At 44.0% G+C, this 20909-nt stretch overlaps 2 protein-coding genes across 9 annotated transcripts in view; one reads left to right on the top strand and one right to left on the bottom strand.

The window, feature by feature from the left end:
• The window catches only part of mmrn2a (multimerin 2a), a 28681-nt gene extending 26646 nt beyond the window's left edge, over window positions 1-2035 (top strand). The window contains exon 11 of the mRNA XM_056434870.1: window positions 288-2035. Coding sequence (XP_056290845.1) covers window positions 288-691 — 404 coding nt within the window. The 3' untranslated portion in view covers window positions 692-2035. The remainder of the gene's footprint in view (window positions 1-287) is intronic.
• Window positions 2036-2642: 607 nt separating this feature from the next.
• usp54a (ubiquitin specific peptidase 54a) overlaps window positions 2643-20909 on the bottom strand; it is a 42842-nt gene continuing 24575 nt past the window's right edge. For 2 of the 8 annotated variants that reach the window (XM_056434862.1, XM_056434861.1), the window contains exons 6-22: window positions 20719-20801; window positions 20371-20473; window positions 20112-20258; window positions 19845-19994; window positions 17461-17692; window positions 16977-17168; window positions 16334-16468; window positions 14719-15430; window positions 14292-14410; window positions 13496-13660; window positions 12617-12736; window positions 11795-11981; window positions 9781-10655; window positions 9397-9491; window positions 8137-8253; window positions 5817-6057; window positions 2643-5266 (exon numbers count right to left, since the gene is read on the bottom strand). In XM_056434862.1, the coding sequence (XP_056290837.1) occupies window positions 4674-5266; window positions 5817-6057; window positions 8137-8253; window positions 9397-9491; window positions 9781-10655; window positions 11795-11981; window positions 12617-12736; window positions 13496-13660; window positions 14292-14410; window positions 14719-15430; window positions 16334-16468; window positions 16977-17168; window positions 17461-17692; window positions 19845-19994; window positions 20112-20258; window positions 20371-20473; window positions 20719-20801 (4266 nt within the window). In that variant the 3' untranslated portion in view covers window positions 2643-4673. The remainder of the gene's footprint in view (window positions 5267-5816; window positions 6058-8136; window positions 8254-9396; window positions 9492-9780; window positions 10656-11794; window positions 11982-12616; window positions 12737-13495; window positions 13661-14291; window positions 14411-14718; window positions 15431-16333; window positions 16469-16976; window positions 17169-17460; window positions 17693-19844; window positions 19995-20111; window positions 20259-20370; window positions 20474-20718; window positions 20802-20909) is intronic. The other 6 variants (XM_056434863.1, XM_056434864.1, XM_056434865.1 and 3 more) reach the window with 6 other exon arrangements.

Genomic DNA, 20909 nt, shown 5'->3' with positions numbered 1-20909 from the left:
AAATGTCGTAAAAAGTTGTATGTTGTTAAAAAAAGCTATAAAATAAATCATAGTAGTCGTAAGTTTCGTGAAATGTCAAAAAAATAATAGAGCGTGCCATGAAAATGTAATAAAAGTTGCATTAAAAAGTCAAAGTATGTCCTAAAAAAACTACTAAAGAGTAAAAACAACCACGCAATTAAACTTTTTAATAAAGAACCTACTGGAGTGTTCTTGCATTTGATCCCAGTAGTTTCTGCTTGTCCTCAAGAGACCTCCTGACCTCTTGACCCTCCTGTCCTCTCCAGGTGTTGCTCCCGCCCCGCCCAGCCTATCAGGAGAGTCCCTGCTGCTCGTGGCCGGATCCCCTCTGAGCGTCTCGAACAGCGTCATCGCGTTCGAAGCGTCGCTGAACCGGGGTCAGTTTTACTCCGACGCCGGCACCTTCGCGGCTCCGCAGAACGGGGTCTACCTGTTCGTCCTCACCTTGGACCTGAGGCCCGGCCCCACCCACGTGGTCCTGAGGAGGGGGCCGGGCGGAGCTCCGGTGTCTCTACACCGCCGCGAGGTCACGGTTGCCGGGCCGGTCACCGACGTGGGCCTCCTGCCGCTCAGGGAGGGGGAGGAGGTGAGGCTGGAACTGAACGGAGCGGTATGGACGGAGTCGGAGGACAACGTGTTCACCGTGCTGCTGCTGCACCGGACCGACTGACGGCTGCAGGAGAGACACTCGTCACAGACTCTGGGAGTCAAAACATATTCATGCATATTCCAGTTCGTGGAGGTTTAATCCAAAGCACCCTCGACCTTTAAACCACCACGTTATGATCAATCTGCAGGATAACATCTTCGTAGCCAAACTTCTAAACTTGGCAAACTAGAAAAGGTCTGAAAGAAATTCAAAGACACAATTAAACCAGTTAGCCTGGCTGTGTCTAATGTTAGAAAACGCACCAGCACCTCTGAAGTGCACTGATTAAAATGTTAGATTGTGTTTGCTAAATGAAAACAAACAAGAAATGACTAGCTCAAAACTACAACAAAAAAAGTGAATTATTTGACTACAAAGTGGGTCAAAACAACAACAAAACAAGACAGACAAAAGGTTCAGTTTCTGATTGTGTTGCACAGAACGAGATAAAAAAAACCTCATAACATCCTCAGATTTGCGGGTAGTTGTATCTCTGAACTTGGTGTCTTCCAACTCGCTCCAATTGCCAGTGACTTCAATCGAAGCCTCAAACTGAAGCACGTGTTGCTTTGCTTAGCTTAGCATCAAGGCTAAAAGCAGGTAGCCTATAAACCAGTTAGCCTTGGTGTGTCCAACATTAGAAAACACACCAGCACCTCTGAAGTGCACTGATTAAAATGTTAGATTGTGTTTGTTAAATGAGGACAAACAAGAAATCAATCCAGCACAAAACTACAAAAAAATGTTAATTATTTGACTACAAAGTGGGTCAAAACACCCACAAAACAAGACCGACAAAAGGTTCAGTTTCTGGTTGTGTTGCACAAAACAAGATAAAAAACCCTCATATAACATCCTCAGATTTGCTGGTAGTTATATTTTGGAACTTTAGGGAATGCCAGGCTAAGTGTTCCCCCTGCTTTCAGTGCACACGTGTTTGATTCATCTGGTTGGCGTCTGCTTGCTGTCACACTCAACTGAGTGTCACTTTGACCTGAAGTCCAGATTCATCTTCATCTTCAGACACTAATCTGACCACGGATCAGCTTCTGCCGACAGTTTTCTCTCCGAGGAGAGAAGTTAAACATGTCTGTAAGAGTCATCACATCGCCTGTGTCTTTTACGGGATAAAAAAAAAAAGTTATACATAAAGACATGTTTGTATCTAAAGTCACCTGAATGTGTAATGTTTGTAAAGTACCAATATAGTAAGGAGAACGTACAGAGCAGTATATGATATATCTATATTTATATAAAGGAACAGCTGAGCCGTTTGTTGGTGTGAACAAAGTCATGAGTGTGTTTTAGAAACGTCACATGGTGGAACATTCTGTGTAACTTAATAAAAATATTTTATCTACAGAAGTTGATCTATTATCTGATACAGAAAGACTAAATGTCTATGCTTTGAGATGCATTTAACTTAAGCTTATCCCGGCTCCGTCTCTGATAATAAGTTTAAAAAAGCTTTTATTATTTGGTAAAAATGTGATATAAAAGTCATAGCACAGGTATATCGTCAGAAAAAGAGTAAAAGTCATGGTAGTGTATGGCGATAGTCTGTCAAAGTTCTGTCATAAGTGTTATATTATGTCAAGAACGATGTGATAAAACATGTTATGTGTAGTATGACGTAACAAAGTCCTTTTTATACAATGGCTGTCAGTAGCATGGCTTTTTATTTATTTTTACTTCATGCTTAAAGAAGACTATTTAATAAGCTTTATTATGACTTCATAATAAAAAAAATGTCGACAATGAGGCACCTGCTGCTAAGCTGCATTTGGGGAAATTGCCTTCCAGGGGGAGGAGTTAAGTGAACTGTAAATTAATGATCCAACTATTGACAGATACCGGTAATATTGTCTAATCATTATTAATATTTCAGGTGTTGGATGTGTTGGTGGCTCGGCAGCGTCGACAGACGATGATTTCCCCCTGAAATAAAATAAAATCTCAAAGACGCAGAACATTTCCTTTAAACATTTTAATCATCGTATCATCTCTCTTACAGTCTACAATGTAGAAAAATAAGCATAAAAAAATATACCGACAAAATCAACAAAATAAAATCTGGCAAAGCAAAAAAATAACTTCATGACTATGATGATGAACTCAGGACTGGTCTGAACTCTAATTAAAGGTCTTACTTTGTAAACTAGACATCCTGTCAGTCAAACAATCAATAAATCAGGACTTACTAATCAATTAATATATTTAGCTCCTTGGATCTTCATGTGAATTTGAAATGATAATTACCAAACGTCTTTTTAAATGAATGTTTAACTCCAGTTTGGTGTATTTCCTCGGCAGTCGGACATATTCGCTCTGCGGTTGTTATTAAAATGGCATATTGTGTAAAGGTATTCCTTCATTAATCTATCAAACCGATCCAAAGTCACCGGAGTACAAAAACAAGACCCGAAACGCAACGCAGAGCGTCTCCCTTAACAACGGGAGGATGTCAACACACACCGGCAACAAGCGCGTGAATCTACCGCCAACACTTCTGAAGTGCACTAACGAGCGATGAAGAGTTAACTGCAGTAGAGAGGCTGCGCTAGGAAAGAACTGCATCTATAATAGGCTATAATAAAACATCATGCTAAATATTAGCTGTCAAAATAAAAGCTTTAGTTATTAATCACCAACAGCCTTGTGTACGGTATAAGAAGGCTCCACATCCCAAACAAGGCGACTAGCTACCTTTAGAAAATTAGACTATAGTAGTAGAGTATATCCAGGTAGAATAGTTTCATCTATGCACAACGCAGTCTCACAAGCCTACAAAAATAAATAGAGTAATAAGTAGAGTAGATTTATATTCTGAGACACAAGCGGCAGGAAAGAAGCAGCTTTTCCTGACTTCCTCCCATGTTCTTCCTTTAAAAACCAGACGTCCGTTCAGCTGTGTTAGAGATCAGGATCTCACGACAACAGACACGTCGATCTTCATCTGAAACACCTCAGACGGTTATTCTCTCGGAAAGCTGAATTGATCGGTTGAATATCGACAACTTCAAGACGTCAATCGGAGAAATAAAGCGGCGGCAATTTGATAATCCCTTCATAAATGTTTTAGGTCATTCATATAAAACAGAAAACATGTCAAATGATTCTCTCGTTCCAGCTTCACGGATGTGTGTCTGCTGGTTTTCTAACATTTTAGAGACGTAACAAATTAAACGATTAATTTGGGAAATAACTCGATCAATATTGAAAGAGTCAGTTGAAGCTCAGACGACAAGTTGCTTCATCAAAGTGAACGTTGGGGATTATGCATCACCAATTGTGATGAATGTAATCGGTTTAAAAAAACAACAACAAAAACGCCACATCTGTAACATGCCTGTGACCTTTCAAAATAAATGTTTTGGCACATTTAATAGAAACTGAAATGTGATCCACAGCTGATGACTAAGTGTGTTGTGCAGATTCTAATCACTACATTTTAAGTTAAGTATTAAAAGTAGTACATTACTAAATAAAAAAGGTGGTTCTGGCTGTTGGACAAATAAAAAAATGTTTTGTCACGCAAGACCCAAATAAAAGCAGCAAACTCTCACATGTGAGAACCTGGAATGAGTTGTTTTGGTATTTTTACTGGGAAAATAACTTAAAAGTGGTTAATTAATTATCTAAATAGTTTTAGATAAATTAAACCATTATCTTTTCAACGATAAAACTCAAATTGCGCTCATGTTTTTTTTCTCTTAGAATTAAATAAAACATGCCGTTCATGTATATTATCAATCAGCAGATGAAGACCAATTACTCTTCATGCATTATTAATGTGGCAGATTCCTGCAAGACGATTGGTTTGTTCGTCCAGGTGATGCTGCAGAGACCCAAGAGTTCTATTCCAGGGAGAGATATCCACCATGAGATGGATGACCAGATTATGGGCAGCGTTGGATTTAAAGAAACATTGGCACATTTTAAAGAATAAAAAAAAAAATACCAAGACATTTGGAACAAGCCTGGACTCGAGCCTCCAGCTGGATCAGCTGACCGGGCGGAACCGAGCCACGTAGGTGCCGCAGGACTGACAGTAGGGGCGTGACGGCTCGGCAGGAAGCTGCTGGCAGAGCGAGCAGAGCTGGGGGTCCCTGCGGGGCCGGGGAGGCTGTTGGGAGACGCTTCTATGGAGAGGCTGGTGGGCGGCGCGGGGGTCCCAGGAGGAGTCGGCATCGCGACGCCAGTCGGTCTCAGGGGGCATGTCCCGGCGGAGTGGCTGGCCGGGGGCCACCCCGGGGCCCCTGAGGGGGTGTGGAGCGTAGCGGTTGGACCCGTTGACATTAATGGGCAGCGACGGTTGCCGGTAGTGACCGTTAGTGGTGGCGTTGGCAGAACGGCGAGGGTGGCAGAGGGTGGCGCAGAGACTCTGTGGAGCTGGCAGCGGGGGGGCAGGAGCGGAGCCCGCTCTGGGTCGAGGGAGGGAGGCGGTGGAGGAGGAGGAGGGAGGAGGAGGCGCTCGCCGAGGAGCCCGGGGCAAAGTGCCGTAACTCAACGGGACGCCGTGGAGGCTTTGACCTGAGAGAGCCGGGTGCCGGTCAGACACAACCAGAAACGGCTGCTGGACGCTCGGTCCAGCTGCTGAGGAGGAGGAGGAGGAGATTAGAACACAATGTAGAAAATCGGTTTTGGAAACAAACACTTAAACAGTCACATGTCCTGAACTCGTTAAACTTGGTGCTGCAGCCAGAATAATTGAAAGAAAAAAGATTCTATTTAAATTAAGCTTTACTTTCAAGGACATCCAACGGCTCAATAAACTCTAAATAAGTGTTACGGAACCATATTTTAAATTGTAGCAGATTAATTTGTTATTTCCAGGCATGCTGAGAAATGACTTGAAGTTTCTCGCTATCTTAAGAAAAGATTTAACTTTATCTTCCCAACAAAAATGTTCTTCCAAATCCAGGAATAAAGTTCTCCGGAACAATTTATTTATTTGACCTTTGGGTGCTAAAATGCCAAAATTCCCTGAATACAATACAGAGGTGATGATATTATAACATAAATAAAAAAAGAATAAAGAATTAAGTGAAGTGATGTTTTAATGCTTGGGCATCACTGATATTTGGTGGTTGTTGTGGTTCTGGTGGTGCTGGTGGAGAGTGGAGGTGAAGGGCCAGTATGTTACCTGAGTGTCCCCAGGAGGAGAGGCCCGAGTTCGGGGGCCGTGATGTCGGCAAGGGAGGGTGCTGTGGAGGAGGTGCAGGAGCAGGGGGGCCGTGGTGTTGGGGTTGGAGGAGGTGGGATTGGTCTGTAGTGAAGGAGGTGGAGGAGGAGGAGGGGGGGACGTGCACGGAGGAGGTGCTTGGGCAACGGGGGAGGGAGGAGGATGAGGAAGAGTGTCTGAGGGGGGGCCTGGACAGGGTCTCCTTCAGGGTGAAGAGGAGGAACAAGATGATAAAAGAGGTAGAATAAAGAGAGGGAAAAGAATAATAAAGAGGAGATGTGATGGAGAAAGACGGAGCAGGAGTAAAAACACGGGAAAAAGGAGGAAGGAAATGAGGCAAGAAAAAGAAGGAGAAGGATAAAACATAAGAACACGGGAGAGAAAAGAAAAAGAAATACATAGAATGAAAAGTGAAAAAAGAAGTACAAAAAATAAAGATGGTGGGGAATGAAGGTGTTGGAGAAACAGAAAAAAAGAGAAGGGGGAATAATACAAATTAACACGATGGAGGGAAAACTGTGAAAAATTAAACAAAATAAAACCCAGACAAAAATCCTTGTATCTCTAAGATGCAAGTTTATATATTTGGAAATGGAAAAATAAGGTTGAGGAGGAGATATTTTTACTAATGCGGCCATTTTGTTTTGGCTCAGAACTCAAAGCTGTGGGGTCAGTTCAGAAAAATTATATTCTAAATATACTGTTGTATTTATATTATACTTTTTATAAAAAACTGGAGCTCCAAAGTTTGAATGAAACATTCTTTTGGTTCTTGTCCCGCTCTTTGAAATCTTGTGTGGAAAACCCCCCACATACCTCTGAGATTAAGTACATTTTATGGCGGGCTCGTGGACTCGACATTAAATATGATAGAGTTGGTTAATATGATGTATCAAGTATCTTAATGAGGACTTGATGGACCGACGGGCCAATTTGTGTGGCGTCAGCAGTAAATGGAGACAAGCGAGAGCTTTAATTCTGTCCAAGCGAGAGAAACAGTCAGAGTGATGCTTTTCCTGAGCACAGCCGATTCTTCTTCATGCCGAGCGGTTGAATCATTGATGAGGCTCCCTGACTGCAGGTCGGACTTCACCCGGTTCTCAGTCGCTCGGGATCGGCTTCGCGGCGAGAGGCGAGGTTGAAAGCTTCATGGAAGAGTTAAATCAGTGATCAATCTGTAATGCGCTGGCCCGAGGCCATCCCCGAGGGCCGAGTACAAGATGGCCGAACGCCAGCGGCAACTGAGAGGAGATACTCGGAGAGGAAAGAGGTTGTGCAGAGGAGTGTTGGGGGAAATCATATAACCTTGGTTGAACTCCTTAGTTAGCCAGCATTAATAATGATGCACCTTGCTATGATACTCGGTTATCGAACAGATGTTTCCTGAATGCGGACTACGATCCCTGGTTATCTGGTGCGGTTGGGTCACTGTCACCTTGATCCAACCGGAGTAAATCATGTGCCCGGCTCTTCAAATAATTGATGTCATTGGTTAAAAGGTCTGATGGGAGGGTTACATTTACACTACAAATATATGCGCAATATTCTAGAAAGACGGACATGTTCACTTGTTGCCTTGTGCTCATTAATACAGTCCCGCTGGATTGCGACATCAAATCATTGTTTCTCTGCTCTTCATTTTTGCCACAACAGGAGCAGCGGCGGTCCGGAGGTGGACATGTTCACGGGGTTTCACAGAGAGAAGAGACGTGTATAAAACATGTGCAGCACTCCAGCAGTGGACAGGCACTTTGATAGTCACCATTTGTATCGTTTACCCTTAAAAAAAAAGGTACGTTTTAGATGTTCCTCAGTTAAGAAAAAGGCCTTTTAAAATGACACAGAACCACCTTATCGTAAAGCAATTCTCATCCACACTACAAATTACAATTTAAAAAAAAGCAAAGTTGATGGTTAAAAAATGTCTGAAAGCTTTCGACTGAATAATGACACTGATAGAAATATTATCATCTAATAAAACAAACAAACATTAGTTGCCAAAATGTTGAAATCCATGGTAAAACTTTATGGAACATCTCTGTGAAGACCTAATAATATATTGAGGCATTTCCTTAAATAACTTCATAAGTAATAAAGTATTGCTCTGAACAAATGTCTACAGGTGGCCCTTTTTAATTAAAGTGTCTTGCGGCTCAGAAAGTGAACCCCGGCATCGTTACATCGTAAACAAGACAGCAGGATGTTAAATGAAAACCAGTCGACTGTGTGTGTGAGTGTGTGTGTGTGTGTGTGTGTGTGTGTGTGTGTGTGTGTAACTTACACAGCTGTCAGAGGGGCTGAGGTTTTGGGGACGCGGCCCGATGGCGGTTCCACTTAGGCTGCGAGCAACGCGTCGCAGGTTTGCTGCGCTGTAGCTCTCGTCTTCGCCCGACGGCAACTGCACAGAGGAAGAGGGCAGCAGGGAGATCATTGGTCTCCTCTGGTTGCATAAAGAAGTCCGATTGTATAGAAGTCAATGAGAAAGTTACTCTACTTCTCACTTGATTTTTTTTCTCCTCAGTAAACATTGCATACATGAGTTTATCGTCTCAATTGCTAGTTTCAAGTTTTCTTCAATACAGCACGATGTTATTTTTTTTAATTTAAACCGACCACAAAGCAGGGTATCGTTGTACGGTCTGGGTATCAACCTTTCAGAGTTAGTTTTTAATTTGTGTCCTTTAGGTTTGCTTTAAAAATGTCTTATTCAGTGTTATCGGTTGGACTTGGCTCCACCCTCTCAAGTCACTTCTAGTTGCAAAAAAAATCAAAAACAAGTTAGCAACAGCCCCAAAAAATGAATTCAAACCACAGTCCACTAACCAATAGGTGGCGTCTGTCCACTTCAGATTTACAGTCTATTATAGAAACTCATGTCTGGAGCCTGCAGCACAGATCAGTGCCGAGGTCTGGGAAACGCTTTCTTAACCCTCCTGTCGCCTTAGGGTCATTTTGACCCGAATCAATATTACACCCTCCCCCCGCCTTTGGGTCATTTTGACCCGATTCAATGTTTCACCCTCCTGTTACCTTTATATTTACTAACATATTTTACCCTTTGGGTTCAATTTGACGCCAGCAATTAAAACCTCCAGAAAATTATTAGAATTAATATTGTTTTCCAAGTTTAAGTGTGAGGCACTTTATGTTTGTTTGTTGACAACCGAAAGAACACCGACATTAAACATTGAATGGGGTCAAATTAATCCTAAGGCGGGGGGAGGGTGTAATATTGATTTGGGTCAAAATGACCCTAAGGCAACACAAGGGTTAAGTGTGTGTTTTGTATCTGGGTGGCATATATGTATCCCTTTGATCTTTAATAATACCTATTAAACGTTTAAAAAGTACCCCGGCAAGACCTAAAATGTAATTAAACTTAAAACACAAATTGGCAACAAGACCACAGAGAGGCATGTTATGACATTAACAATAGAAAGTCGTGAAATCGCTTCATGTGAAACATGTCAAATTATTTACACACACAAGTATGAAGCAGGGAGCGCTCACATGTTTTGGCTGCCAGTATGCATATTAATACCTTATGAGTTGTGACGGGTGTTCTGTAGGCGCATCTCTCGATCTCAGCCGTTGGTGTTTTGGACCGCCCAGATCCTGGCGGCATCCTCCTCACACCTACACACACACACACACACACACACACACGTTATTATGAACAGTGGCTGCAGTACCAACTGTAAAGGTTGTGTCGCAGCAGTGCGACACAACTACTGGATTACTTTTCTGGAGCTGCATGTCTCAAGGGACAGTGATCCTGACTAATCATCCCCCTGCTGTTATCAGTGTGAGGTTTTGTCGACGGTAGCTCAGCATCAATTAAAAGCATCAAGATAACTGGAGATACTTTAAACCATAATATATAAAATATTATATATACATCTTCTCCTCTTTCTGCAGTAACTACCTGGTTTGTTGCTGGTTGGTTGAGGACTGACTCCACGGCTGCCCCGCTGCATGCTGGGAGCCAGCAAACTGGCCTGGTACAGAGAGTCCAGCTCCGAGAGTTCCTCATCAGGCTCCGCCACTCCCGCTCCTCCTCCTGTTGCATTCTGGGAGCCGTAGTATCTGTTGACATTTTCCGCCCAGCGCTCCACAGGCAGGGCTGCTTTGTAGTCCTGACTGGGGGGCGTGGAGCAGGGCGGATCAGGCCAGCTCACAGCCGGCAGAGGGAGGGCATTGGAAGGGGGGTCTGGGGTTGAGCTGATTGGGGGGTCAACGGGAGAATCGACAACATCGCGTGGATCCAAGCAGGACCAGTTCCTGAGTGGGCAAGAGGATGAGAGTGGGGCAACCCTGGGGCTAGCGGTAGGGGGGGTGGTCTGTGGATGGAGGGTGAAATTAGGCACCTCCTCCATCATCAGATGAACAGGTGAAGGGGTTTGAGGATATGGCCTGGGTGGGGCCAGGGCCTGTGTTGGGATAGAGACAGGGTGCGTTCTGGTCCACTGGACACATTGCTCCGCCTCCTCAGATGGAGGGGGTGGAGCCAAGTCTCCCAGGGGGCTCTGATCCCAGGTATCCACGCACAGGGCAGGGAGGGACCTGGTGTTGGTGAGGGGCTTCCCAAAGAGAAAGCAGGGGCCTCCGGTCCTGCTGTCGTCTCTGGGTGAACCTGCAGGGGTCCCAGCGCTGGTGGCGGCATCAGACACAGAGTTTGTTTTGGGAGGGAGGGGCTTAACAAGGCAGGGAGAGAGAGGCGGGGCCTGTTGGTCCGGACTGGCAGCTGACTGGTCGCCGTGTCTCTCTGTCAAAAGTATTTGGAGCGAGAAAAGCTTTTCACTGCAGAGAGAGAGAGAGAGAGAGAGAGAGGCGGTGAGGAAGAGAGAGTGTATGTGTGTGTGTGTGTGTGTGTGTGTCCGTGTCTGCAGTATGTTTGGAACAGATGGTGTCGTTGGAGAGCTTGGGCTCGTTGTGTGTTTCGGAAGTCGTTTCATGGGGCGTGTCGATAATCTCTCACGCATCTCCCAGTCGACTTCATTACGAACAAAAAACATTAAATACTGCTAATTTAACTATCTTACAAAAGGGCCTTTTGTCATGACTGCGTAGTTTCAGTGGGTATATACACCACAGCTGACTTCACATTGTGTCTACACAGATGCAACCTGGAGACGAAAAGAGCTGTCACTGGTCAGCAGGAGCTGATGCCGGTTGACATGGTGAAATGTAATGTGTGAATGTGTGAAATATATTAATGATAGTATCTGCTCCTTAATAATGACATCTCCACTGCTGCGGCTAATGTGACAAGATAGAGCTTTACATGTATTCCTATTAAGAAGCAGAAGTAACAATGTCATTGATTCCTATAGTAAGAATCAAGACCAGCAAGTTCCAGGTCCAGCAAGTCAGTTTAGTGAATAAAATAAAATAAAATTAAGACTTAAAAATAAACTATGAAATCAAACTACTTTAGTCGTGTCTTTGATGTTTTATTCCTGTGGCTCAGTTGTTGTTATTGGTCATTTTCCAGTGGAAGGTTTTGCATATTGCCGGCGCTTCTTTTGCTCGGGCTTAAAATCCACAAAGTGACAATCTGAGGTGTGCGGTGAGATGTTGCAGCTCCACGAAGTCTTGGGCAGAGATGAAAACCAGAACTCTGTGGTACCGCTGCTCTCGCTGAGTCTCAGCGATACGTTCTTCTTCTAATGTTAACCTGTGCTCACCAACCGTACCTGGTCACCGGCACTATAGTAGGAGGCCGTGCAAAGGAGTCCAGGGCGGATAGATACACACAGAGATGATGTTGAAATCCATCATCTCACCTCAGTCCCGGAAGGAAAGCTGATGAGTGAGTCTCTAAAGTGTCATTATTAAATAGTTCAAAAATAGAGATTTCACTTTTTGGGATTTTACACATGCGCCGCGGCCGAGTGCTAATGCTACTCCTGATTGGCTGATCAGACTACAGGTGGTACCTGGGCTGTTCCTGCAGCTGCTGCCCCTCCTCCTGTTGTTGCTGCGGTTGCAGTCTGACTGCCTCTGAGTCCTGCTGCTGCTGCTGCAGTTGCATGCGTTGCTGCAGGCTGCGGGCTCTCCTCATGCAGCGCTGCAGCCGGCTGTGACTACTAGCTCCGCCCTCAGCTGCCACCAGCTGCAGTTTGGCTGCAGCCGGGTACAGAAAATTAAAAAAAACAGAAGAAAAAAAAAGAGGAAAGAATATATAAGGAAACAAAATAAAGATGAAGAAAATAACTTGTTATGATGATTTCATGCAAAAATCTTAAAAATCAATATCAGACATGATGAAAATATGAGTGCGTGTATGATGGGAATGATAAACAACCCAGGTTTGGTTCACAATGATGAAATGGAGAAATTATATTCAGAATGTCAAATTAACCAAACTGCTTCTCGTCTCGATGCCTTTGATTTCTAATATTTGCTTTGCAATCGGTCTCAACATAGTTTTGTACGTCTTCATCTGCTTTGGTTGTTTTTGTTTGTCGTGTTGCAGAAACAACAGCAGGGCAGTGCGTGTGCGGCTAAAGGAGAAAGCACAGGTGGTGTAGCAGAGACTGCGTGTGTGTGTGATCCTCAGTGACAACAAACACACTGGAATCTCATTGGCTGATTCCAAGCAGTCATCAGCAGGCCACTCTGCTGCCTCTGGTTGCCATTAGCAACAAAGCAGAGGGTTGGTGGGCGGGGGGTGGTGACCTCATTCGCAGTGCGTTTATTTGGTGCGAGATGCTGAACATGTCCGTCTGTGAGACAAGGGGGCATCGGGAGGAGCTTACAGACGACTTCGTTGACAGCCGACAGCACAGCAGTGACCTCGCCCGCCTGCTCCAGACGCACCGACTGGTCCAGCAGAAGCTCCGCCTCCGAAACACATCTCTCAAAGTTATCACCTTTACCTGCAGGATGAACACACACACAGAAGCACACGCAGTGAGTGTGCTGCTGGGTGATGAGTAAGGCTTTCAATTTAGACCTGTCATAGGAGTTTTTCACTAAAGGATTATAATGTATTACTTTGTAGCAATTTTTAAATTACAATATTCCCACATGAAGTCCATTAATTCTGACAATCTGCCCTCAGACTGACATCAGAGGAAGACGGTTAATAAACGGCAGAGCATAACATCAGTTAAGACTTCATTCATTTTCTATTTGCAGAGAGACGTTGGGGGACTGTTTGGTGTTGGACAGAAATGTAACTGAAGGGAAGATTATTACTGACAATCAGCTCAAAATCAACTGGGAAAATCTACAAAACAACAAACAGTTGTAGAAGTATAAAGTGAAGAGTGTGCATGTAGTGGTATTGTATATTCTCACACACATGCACACTTTATACTGCGTGGGTCATTCAGTCCTTTGTGTGCCAGCTAAGTCGGGCCCTTTCACTCGGTCAATGAGGAACATTCCTGTTGCACACCACACTACCCCACACACACAAAACCACAACAACACAACACACACCTGACAGTTGGATCAATGATGGACTGAATCTCTGTTGACTTACTGATTTAAAAAATAAATTATATATATATATATATATATGTTTACTCTTCAAGAGAAAGTTGAGTCCATATGTTCTATGATGCAATGGTTAATTCACAGATATTGAAAGCATTATTAGTGTGTGTGTGTGTGTGCGTGTGCGTGTGTACCCTGGATCTGCAGCTGGTCCAGGTCCAAGTACTTGCTGGGTCGGGGGTTGAAGCCAAGCGCCGCCTCCCTCTCCTTCTCCTGCCGGCGGTGCTGCTCCTCCTCCCTCGCTCTCTTCTGCACCTCCTCCTGCAGCTCGTCCAACTCGCTGCGGCCAATGGGGGGCGCTGCTCAACACAAACACACACACAATTAGTCATCACTGGGAACTATGGCAACAAAACCACCTATAAGGAGAGATTATTGTGTTCCCACGTGAAACATTTAGATCAGCCTGATTCAATATTTGTCAGTTGCTTCCAGTTCGAGTGGTTGAACAAGATGATCATCAAGATGAAACGTAGTGTCGATTTAAGTGGTAATGGCTTCCTTTCCTTAAATTAAAGATGAAAAGGAAAAACCTTCTGGAGGTGGTGTAGGCGATATTTAGTTGCAATACTGAGGTTCTGAATAGGAGACGATGCTGCGCTGCAATGAAAACTCTTATGAAGAGAATACATTGTCAAATACAATGACTTGAAAAGAAAAATAGGGCAAACTTTGCACTGCACATGCTGCTATTCATGAGAAAAACAAGGTAAAAGTTAGTCCACTTGATTGCAGCTCCGTTAAACAGCAACACTTTCAAGGGCAGCAGCAGAAAATAATAGACCTTCGTTCTGTTTGCCGTTAAAATATGTGGTAAAGAAGGATTCTACATCAAGTCGAGCTGTGTGCAGCAAGTGGCGCGATTACTTAGAGAGTCAATGGAAAGATGCAGTGGAGACATGAAGTGAGGTCTATGCGTCGGACTCATACCGAGGCTCCCCCTGTTGGCAGAGCTGAGCTCCTGCAGCAAAGCTCCACTGCTCTTTGACCTTATGTTCCTCCATGCCGGACCCGAGGAAGAGGAGGAGGGCTTCTTCACAACACAGTCCCTGAAGACGAGAGAGAGTCAGGCTTTAGCACAGTGCCATCCAGTAATAAGTCTTGAACATTTAGAAAACCAGCCATCCGACTAGTCACAGTTGAACTTCAGCTTGAAAGCACCTTTTTGCTATTAAATAGTTAGTTTGCTACTCATTTGTTAGGGAAGACTACATTCTTTCAGACAACTGGAGAAGAAAAACACAAGTCAATGAAGGGTTTCTCCGGCACATTTTCTGGCCCCGTGTGCAGCTGTGTTTGGTATGTTGTTTAAATCATAGGGTCTAAATCAGTGGACAAGGACTATGTGTGAGCTCACCTGTCGCCCAAGCTCAGTTCCAGGCTGACTGGGCTGCTGCTGTTCCTCTCGCTGCTCTCGTATCCGCTCTCCATCCTCTGGATCAGCCTGGGAGGAGGGGGAGGAGGAGGAGGCAGCTCTGCACGTCCTTCACTTCCCCTTCCACTTGCAGGTCCATCTCCTCTGTGGCTGCTGCCGGTGGTGGGAAGAGTCCAGGAGGAGCCTGGCCTGACAGACCGTGCATCCTCCTTGGCATCTGCTCCCCCTGAGGCCGGAGCCCCGCAGTCGTCGGGCAGGGAGGCGCCGAGCGGGCTGTATCCCGCCTGCCTTCGCCTCTCGCGGTTAAAGATGCTGTCGATGTTGAGGGCCTCCCTTCGAGGCCTCCAGGATGGGCGGTATCTCCCCGAACCCGTTCCCCCCGAGCAGCTGGACTTGGACTCGCTGCTGGTGCTGTCGGCCTCCCAGTCATGGGGTTTAGTCGAGGAGGGGCAGGCAGATGAAATGGTGGCCGGATAATGGTGGTTGTTGTTGTTGGTGGAGGAGGAGGAGTTGATTTCAGAGGCGAGGACGGCAGCCGGTAAAGATGAGGAGGATGAGGAGGAGAGGGGTCGGCTGTGTATGATGTTGCTCATTGTCTCTTTGAAGTCTCTGAGGCGACTGGTTGATGATGAGGAGGAGGAGGAGGGAGGTTTGGGGAGGTGACGAGGAACCTGTTGCTCCTTTAACGTCTCTCCTGAAGGAAAGAGGAAAGAAAGAGGGGGGGGGGGGGAATAGTGAGAAAAAGCAGAAAATGATGGTATGAGAGGGAGAGAAGCAAGGAAGACAAAAAGAGGAGAAAGAGGTGTGAGAACGAAAATAAAAGTAAAAATAGCAAAAAATATAAAGACAAAAGGAAAGAGTACATTACTGACTGCAGAAATTAATGAGGGGAGAGAGAACGAATGGTTTAATAAAAGTGAAAATTAAAAATGATGACAGCAACACAAGTTCTCCTCCTGTAGTTTTATATCTTTCTTTTCCCCAGAAAGAAGCATGTATCCACCAAATGTTAACATTAAGGAATATCTCAACATGTCATCAGAGTCTCCCTAAAAGCTCAGTTTCCTCAGTCTTTAATTTAAAAGGGTGATGTTGGCCACAGAAGAAAAAAAAGGAATATAAAACAAGGCAGTGCATCCTTACAGGATCGAACCAGTTTAGTTTTCTAGTTATAAGCTGGAAAACTGCCAGATCACATATTCTAGTTAAAGTCAACATTTGAGCCTGACATATATTGGAACAGTTAAAAATTAGGATACATTTTCATATGTTGGAATCTTACTTTGCATTTCTAAATGTTAGTTAACGTCTTTTAAATGGGCTTATATATATATATATGGTTGATTTGTTTTTCAGCCGTGAAATGTGACACATGCAATATATATTGAACATTGCTCCTAAAACAACCACACTTAAGGGATCCTTATCTAAACTGTTCATGTACTGGAGCTATATCGTGATCATAAATAGTCATAAAATATCCAGTGTAGGTTGAATTTTAACAAACGCATGTAATAGTCCACCCTGTAGCTTCCTCTCTGCCCTGTGATTGGCCCCTGTGCCCCGGACCCTGATTAGCACAAACACGCCTGCCTACCCTCACTGTGGTAACCGGCCGACGGGGCTTCGTTGTCGAGTTTAGATCGCCGGTGGCGGCTAGAGCTCCGCCTCCTATCCCCGGCCCCGCCTCCCTTCCTCAGAGACTGGTGCTGCTCACTGTCCGTCACGTGGCCTTAGCAACAAGAAGCATGGTGACAGATGTTTACAGCATGGCCACCGCATCAATGGCAGAAGTAAAGACGAATGGTAGAGCGTGAATGACTGCACAGCAAGCTCAGACAGGAAAATAAAAACAATACCATCTGCCCATAATAAAAGATGATCAAATCAAATATATATAAAATATAAATGAAAGAAGTAAAATGAATGGCGTGCTGTCGGAGAGATGAGCTGCAACAACAGCTAATAGTCTGTGGCCACTTTCAGTCAAACCACATTATGAAGACTTCACACGGAGAACATGATTTTACATTTATGTAAATTATTGCAGATATTGACTGAAAATGTATATTGAACTAGTTATTGATCAATCAGCAGATTAATTAATAAATAAAAAAGGCTTTCGTTTCGGTTTGTCTTCTTTGTCGTACAATCATGGTCAGGCACGTCCCTCGAGCCGATCCGCCCAACCTTCATGGAGGCATTACTTCACCCGGACCACCTTTTCTCCATCGACCCACCTACGGTATCCAGGCTGCAGCGCGAGGTGTGCAGGGGTCCGTCTGGGCGCTCGGTGCAGATGACTGTTCCCTGGGAGTCAGAAGAGTAGTGACTGGCCAGGGACTCATGGTGCGAGTGGGAGGGCTGTCGGTACGAGTAGCTCTCCGTCGACGAATCGGTGCGAGTGTCGCTGGAGATGGACTGCTCGCGGCCTGGCCGAGCGAGTGGAGGGGGATGGCGTTAGTAAACAAGTCGGGGGCAGTCGGTGGCAATGTGCTTATACACACACACACACAACACACTTATACATCATATCAGACACGGCTAAACATCACTCTTGCCACGACTACTGCGACAACTACTTCTCTAGCGGTTAGCTGTCTTTCAGTCTTGTCTGTCATCGTACTACAACTACTACAACAACAAGCACTACCGCTCCTGGTTTAGTTACCTGAATGTTTGCTGTCGTGCTACTACTACGACTCCTAGCTGTGTTGTAGTTACCCGAGTCTTCGCTGTCGTAACAGGCCTTGGTGAGGTGGTGCAGGTCGAAGCGCGAGGGCAGGTCCTGGACTGACACCGGCGTTCCACGCGGGTCAGCGTACAGCAGCAGCAGCGGCTGGTAGTGACCCTTGATGCAGCGAGAGACCACGTCTTTCCACTTGGGACCGATCTGAAGGGGAGCGACACACAGCGGACGATGAGTCCACGAGGAGACGGTACTAAAGCCCCCAATCTGAGAACAGGAGACACAAATATGAATAAATACATCCTGTACTTATTACTACTAGTTGCATAACTTTTTGTAATGTTTTGTAACAGAAAGCTGAAAGGAAACGCATCGTCATGCATTTTCCTCTCTGTGAACCGAACAAACACCAAACCGGATCTCTTGAACGGGTACGAGCTGAGGCCGGGACCTCTGTGTGCCGTCACACCTCGGATATGTATTCATCATTTCATATCTTCTGACGCTCGGTTCATTTCCAGGTTGACGTTAAAAAGTTATCGACATCAAGTATAAATATATACAGGACTGTCTCAGAAAATTAGAATATTGTGATAAAGTTCTTTATTTTCTGTAATGCAATTAAAATAACAAAAATGTCATGCATTCTGGATTCATTACAAATAAACTGAAATATTGCAAGCCTTTTATTCTTTTAATATTGCTGATTATGGCTTACAGCTTAAGAAAACTCTAAAATCCTATCTCATAAAATTTTAATATTTCCTCAGACCAAGTAAAAAAAAAGATTTATAACAGCTGAGTGTTTGTCAAGGCTCAGGAAACCCTTGCAGGTGTTTCGAGTTAATTAGACAATTCAAGTGATTTGTTTAATACCCTACTTGTATACTTTTTCATGATATTCTAATATTTAGAGATAGGATATTTGAGTTTTCTTAAGCTGTAAGCCATAATCAGCAATAAATCAGAATAAAAGGCTTGCAATATTTCAGTTGATTTGTAATGAATCCAGAATGCATGACATTTTTGTTTTTTTAATTGCATTACAGAAAATAAAGAACTTCATCACAATATTCTAATTTTCTGAGACAGTCCTGTATATATATATATATTCTGCCTTCACAGATGACAAAAGAGTAAATTCAGATCTCAATTAAATCTTTGAGGTTTTTTTACTTTAAAAAAAAGCTAATTACATTCAATTAGGGATTTTAACAAACAAAAACAGTTGTTTTAACATAGGTAGAGACACAATACTAAGCCCTATTGAACACATGTCAAGAAATAAAGCTGGTCCACATCAAACCATTGCTGTAAATTAATTTACCAGCCGCAGGAAAGACGTCCCTGTTCACCTCGAAAACACAGCAGCAAAAACAGTGACAGCAGCTGAGATTACGGAGGCGGCTTGTTCAGGCAGAAGACAACGTTTTCTTTCCCGTTTGTGAAACAAATCCTCCCGCTTGTTATTTCAGCCTTTACTCCATTTTCCCACCGCCAAAAATAAAAATAAAAAGTCCTTGTTCACCTCTAGAGCTGCTTAGATCTAAAAAGAGACGTCACGAAATCCCCCAACCTCGACCTGTCCGTCAACCGTGTACCGCTTAGTGTGAAAATTGTGTGAAAGAAAGAGATGTGTGAGCAAAAGCTGTGGGTGTGTGTGTGTGTGTGTGTGTGCGCTCTGACCACACCCTCAACAATAGAGGGATATCCTTGTTTTCACAACCAGGAGAGAGAGAGAGAGAGGGGGACACAGAGGCAGTGGGGGAATGTGATATCTCATGAGTCCATTAATGTGGTTAGAGTACAGCAATAAAAGAACAGAGAGTTAAGTAAAAGTAAAAAGAGGAGAAGGAGGTAAAGAAGGGAAGTCAGAGAGGTGTGAGGATGACCAGGAAGAGAAAGAGATTAACGGCAACAACATGCGGCCATTTCCCTTCCTTACACCGCCTCCTCATACTCAGATTTGTGCTTCTATACCGGCAGTGACTCAATAAATATACTGCAGTGGTGGAATAAATACTAAATTTCATTTTACTTAAGTAAAAGTAAAAATATCACTGTATAAATATCTCTATTAAAAGTAAAACTACTGCATTCAAAAGCATTCTTAGAGTTTTGACATCTAAATATATTTAAAAGAGTGTGTAACATTTAAGTCTTTTTAATTACTTCATATACTTCTGGGTATCTTGTGAATTTGAAAAAATATGTGTTGAAAATTACCAACTTCAATCAATAGTGAAAATACATTTTAAAATGTCCTCTTAAGCTGCATTAGTGAAATGGCGCATTACATCCAAAGACAATATCACATCTTTATGACATCATAATTTAATTTCTAGATAATGACATAATAATTTAATTTAATTTAATTTCTAGATTTTGGCACAGAGAGGATTGGTTGGTATGAATATACCTCCTTGACGTGCGCATCATCGAAGTACATCCATCGTCGGATCTTGGTCTGGAAAAAGAAGGTGGAGTAATGTTTCCCGTAGTAACACACCATGCCGACCAGGTAGAGCTCGGACTGACGAGCCTTCTCCTCCGTCACCCTGTAAAACAACTGGGTACAAAAGAGAAGACGAGTTCAGTGAAGTCGCTGGACGGATTTTCTAACACCGTGTGCTTATGACTCTGTTGTGCGTTTGTTTAACAAATTTATATTTCAAAAACGCCATACATCCCCAAGACGCAGGCAGGTTCCCAGGGTGTGAATGACGTCCTCGGCGAGGTCCGAGTGCTCAGAGTCCCAAACCAGACCGATGGTGATGATCTCCGGACTGTTGAGGAGGACACGAGCTATCCTGAGCTGCTGACCACACTGACTCTGAAGAGGAGGAGGAGGAAGAACATGGACAACATTTACATTGATATTCTTACATCTTAAACGCTGTAACCACTTGATTAATAACAATTAAATGTGTTATGAAATGTCTCACGGGACAGCTGCGCAGGTCTCCCATGCTGGCGTTTCGCAGCAGCTCCCCGAACATGCCGGGAGTCGCCTTCTCCCTCGTCTCCAACATCTTCACGGCCTGGTTACTGAGGAGGAGGACGAGGAGAAACTCATTTCATAGCTCTAGTTTATGGCTAATTATTCATACAAAAAGATGTATATAAAGATGTATATAAAACAATAATCACTTAGGCGTGTGCCATGATGGAGAGAGTGATTAGTCGGTTGCCTAGGTGACCCTGAAGTGTTACCTAGCGACATGAGTGTGTGTGTGTGGCCTCAACTTACCTATTCTGAGATAGGAGCTAAAGATAGAGTCACACAGACTTACCACAGAGAGGTGGTGGAGATGTAGTGGACCATCTGAATGAAGGGTAGAGGGTCTGAGGCTGCTCCACAGCTACTGCACACACACTGACACACACACACACACACACACACATAAATATCACATCTGGCAGTGTAACGCAGTTATTCTGACAACAGCTTGATATTGAAAATACATCTCAACAGATAATAGGA

The sequence above is a fragment of the Pseudoliparis swirei genome, chromosome 17, assembly GCF_029220125.1.
Source record: "Pseudoliparis swirei isolate HS2019 ecotype Mariana Trench chromosome 17, NWPU_hadal_v1, whole genome shotgun sequence".
In the NCBI taxonomy this organism is placed as follows: Eukaryota; Metazoa; Chordata; class Actinopteri; order Perciformes; family Liparidae; genus Pseudoliparis; species Pseudoliparis swirei.
Note: the sequence above shows the minus strand (reverse complement) of the source record. Positions and strands in the feature narration are given on the sequence as shown.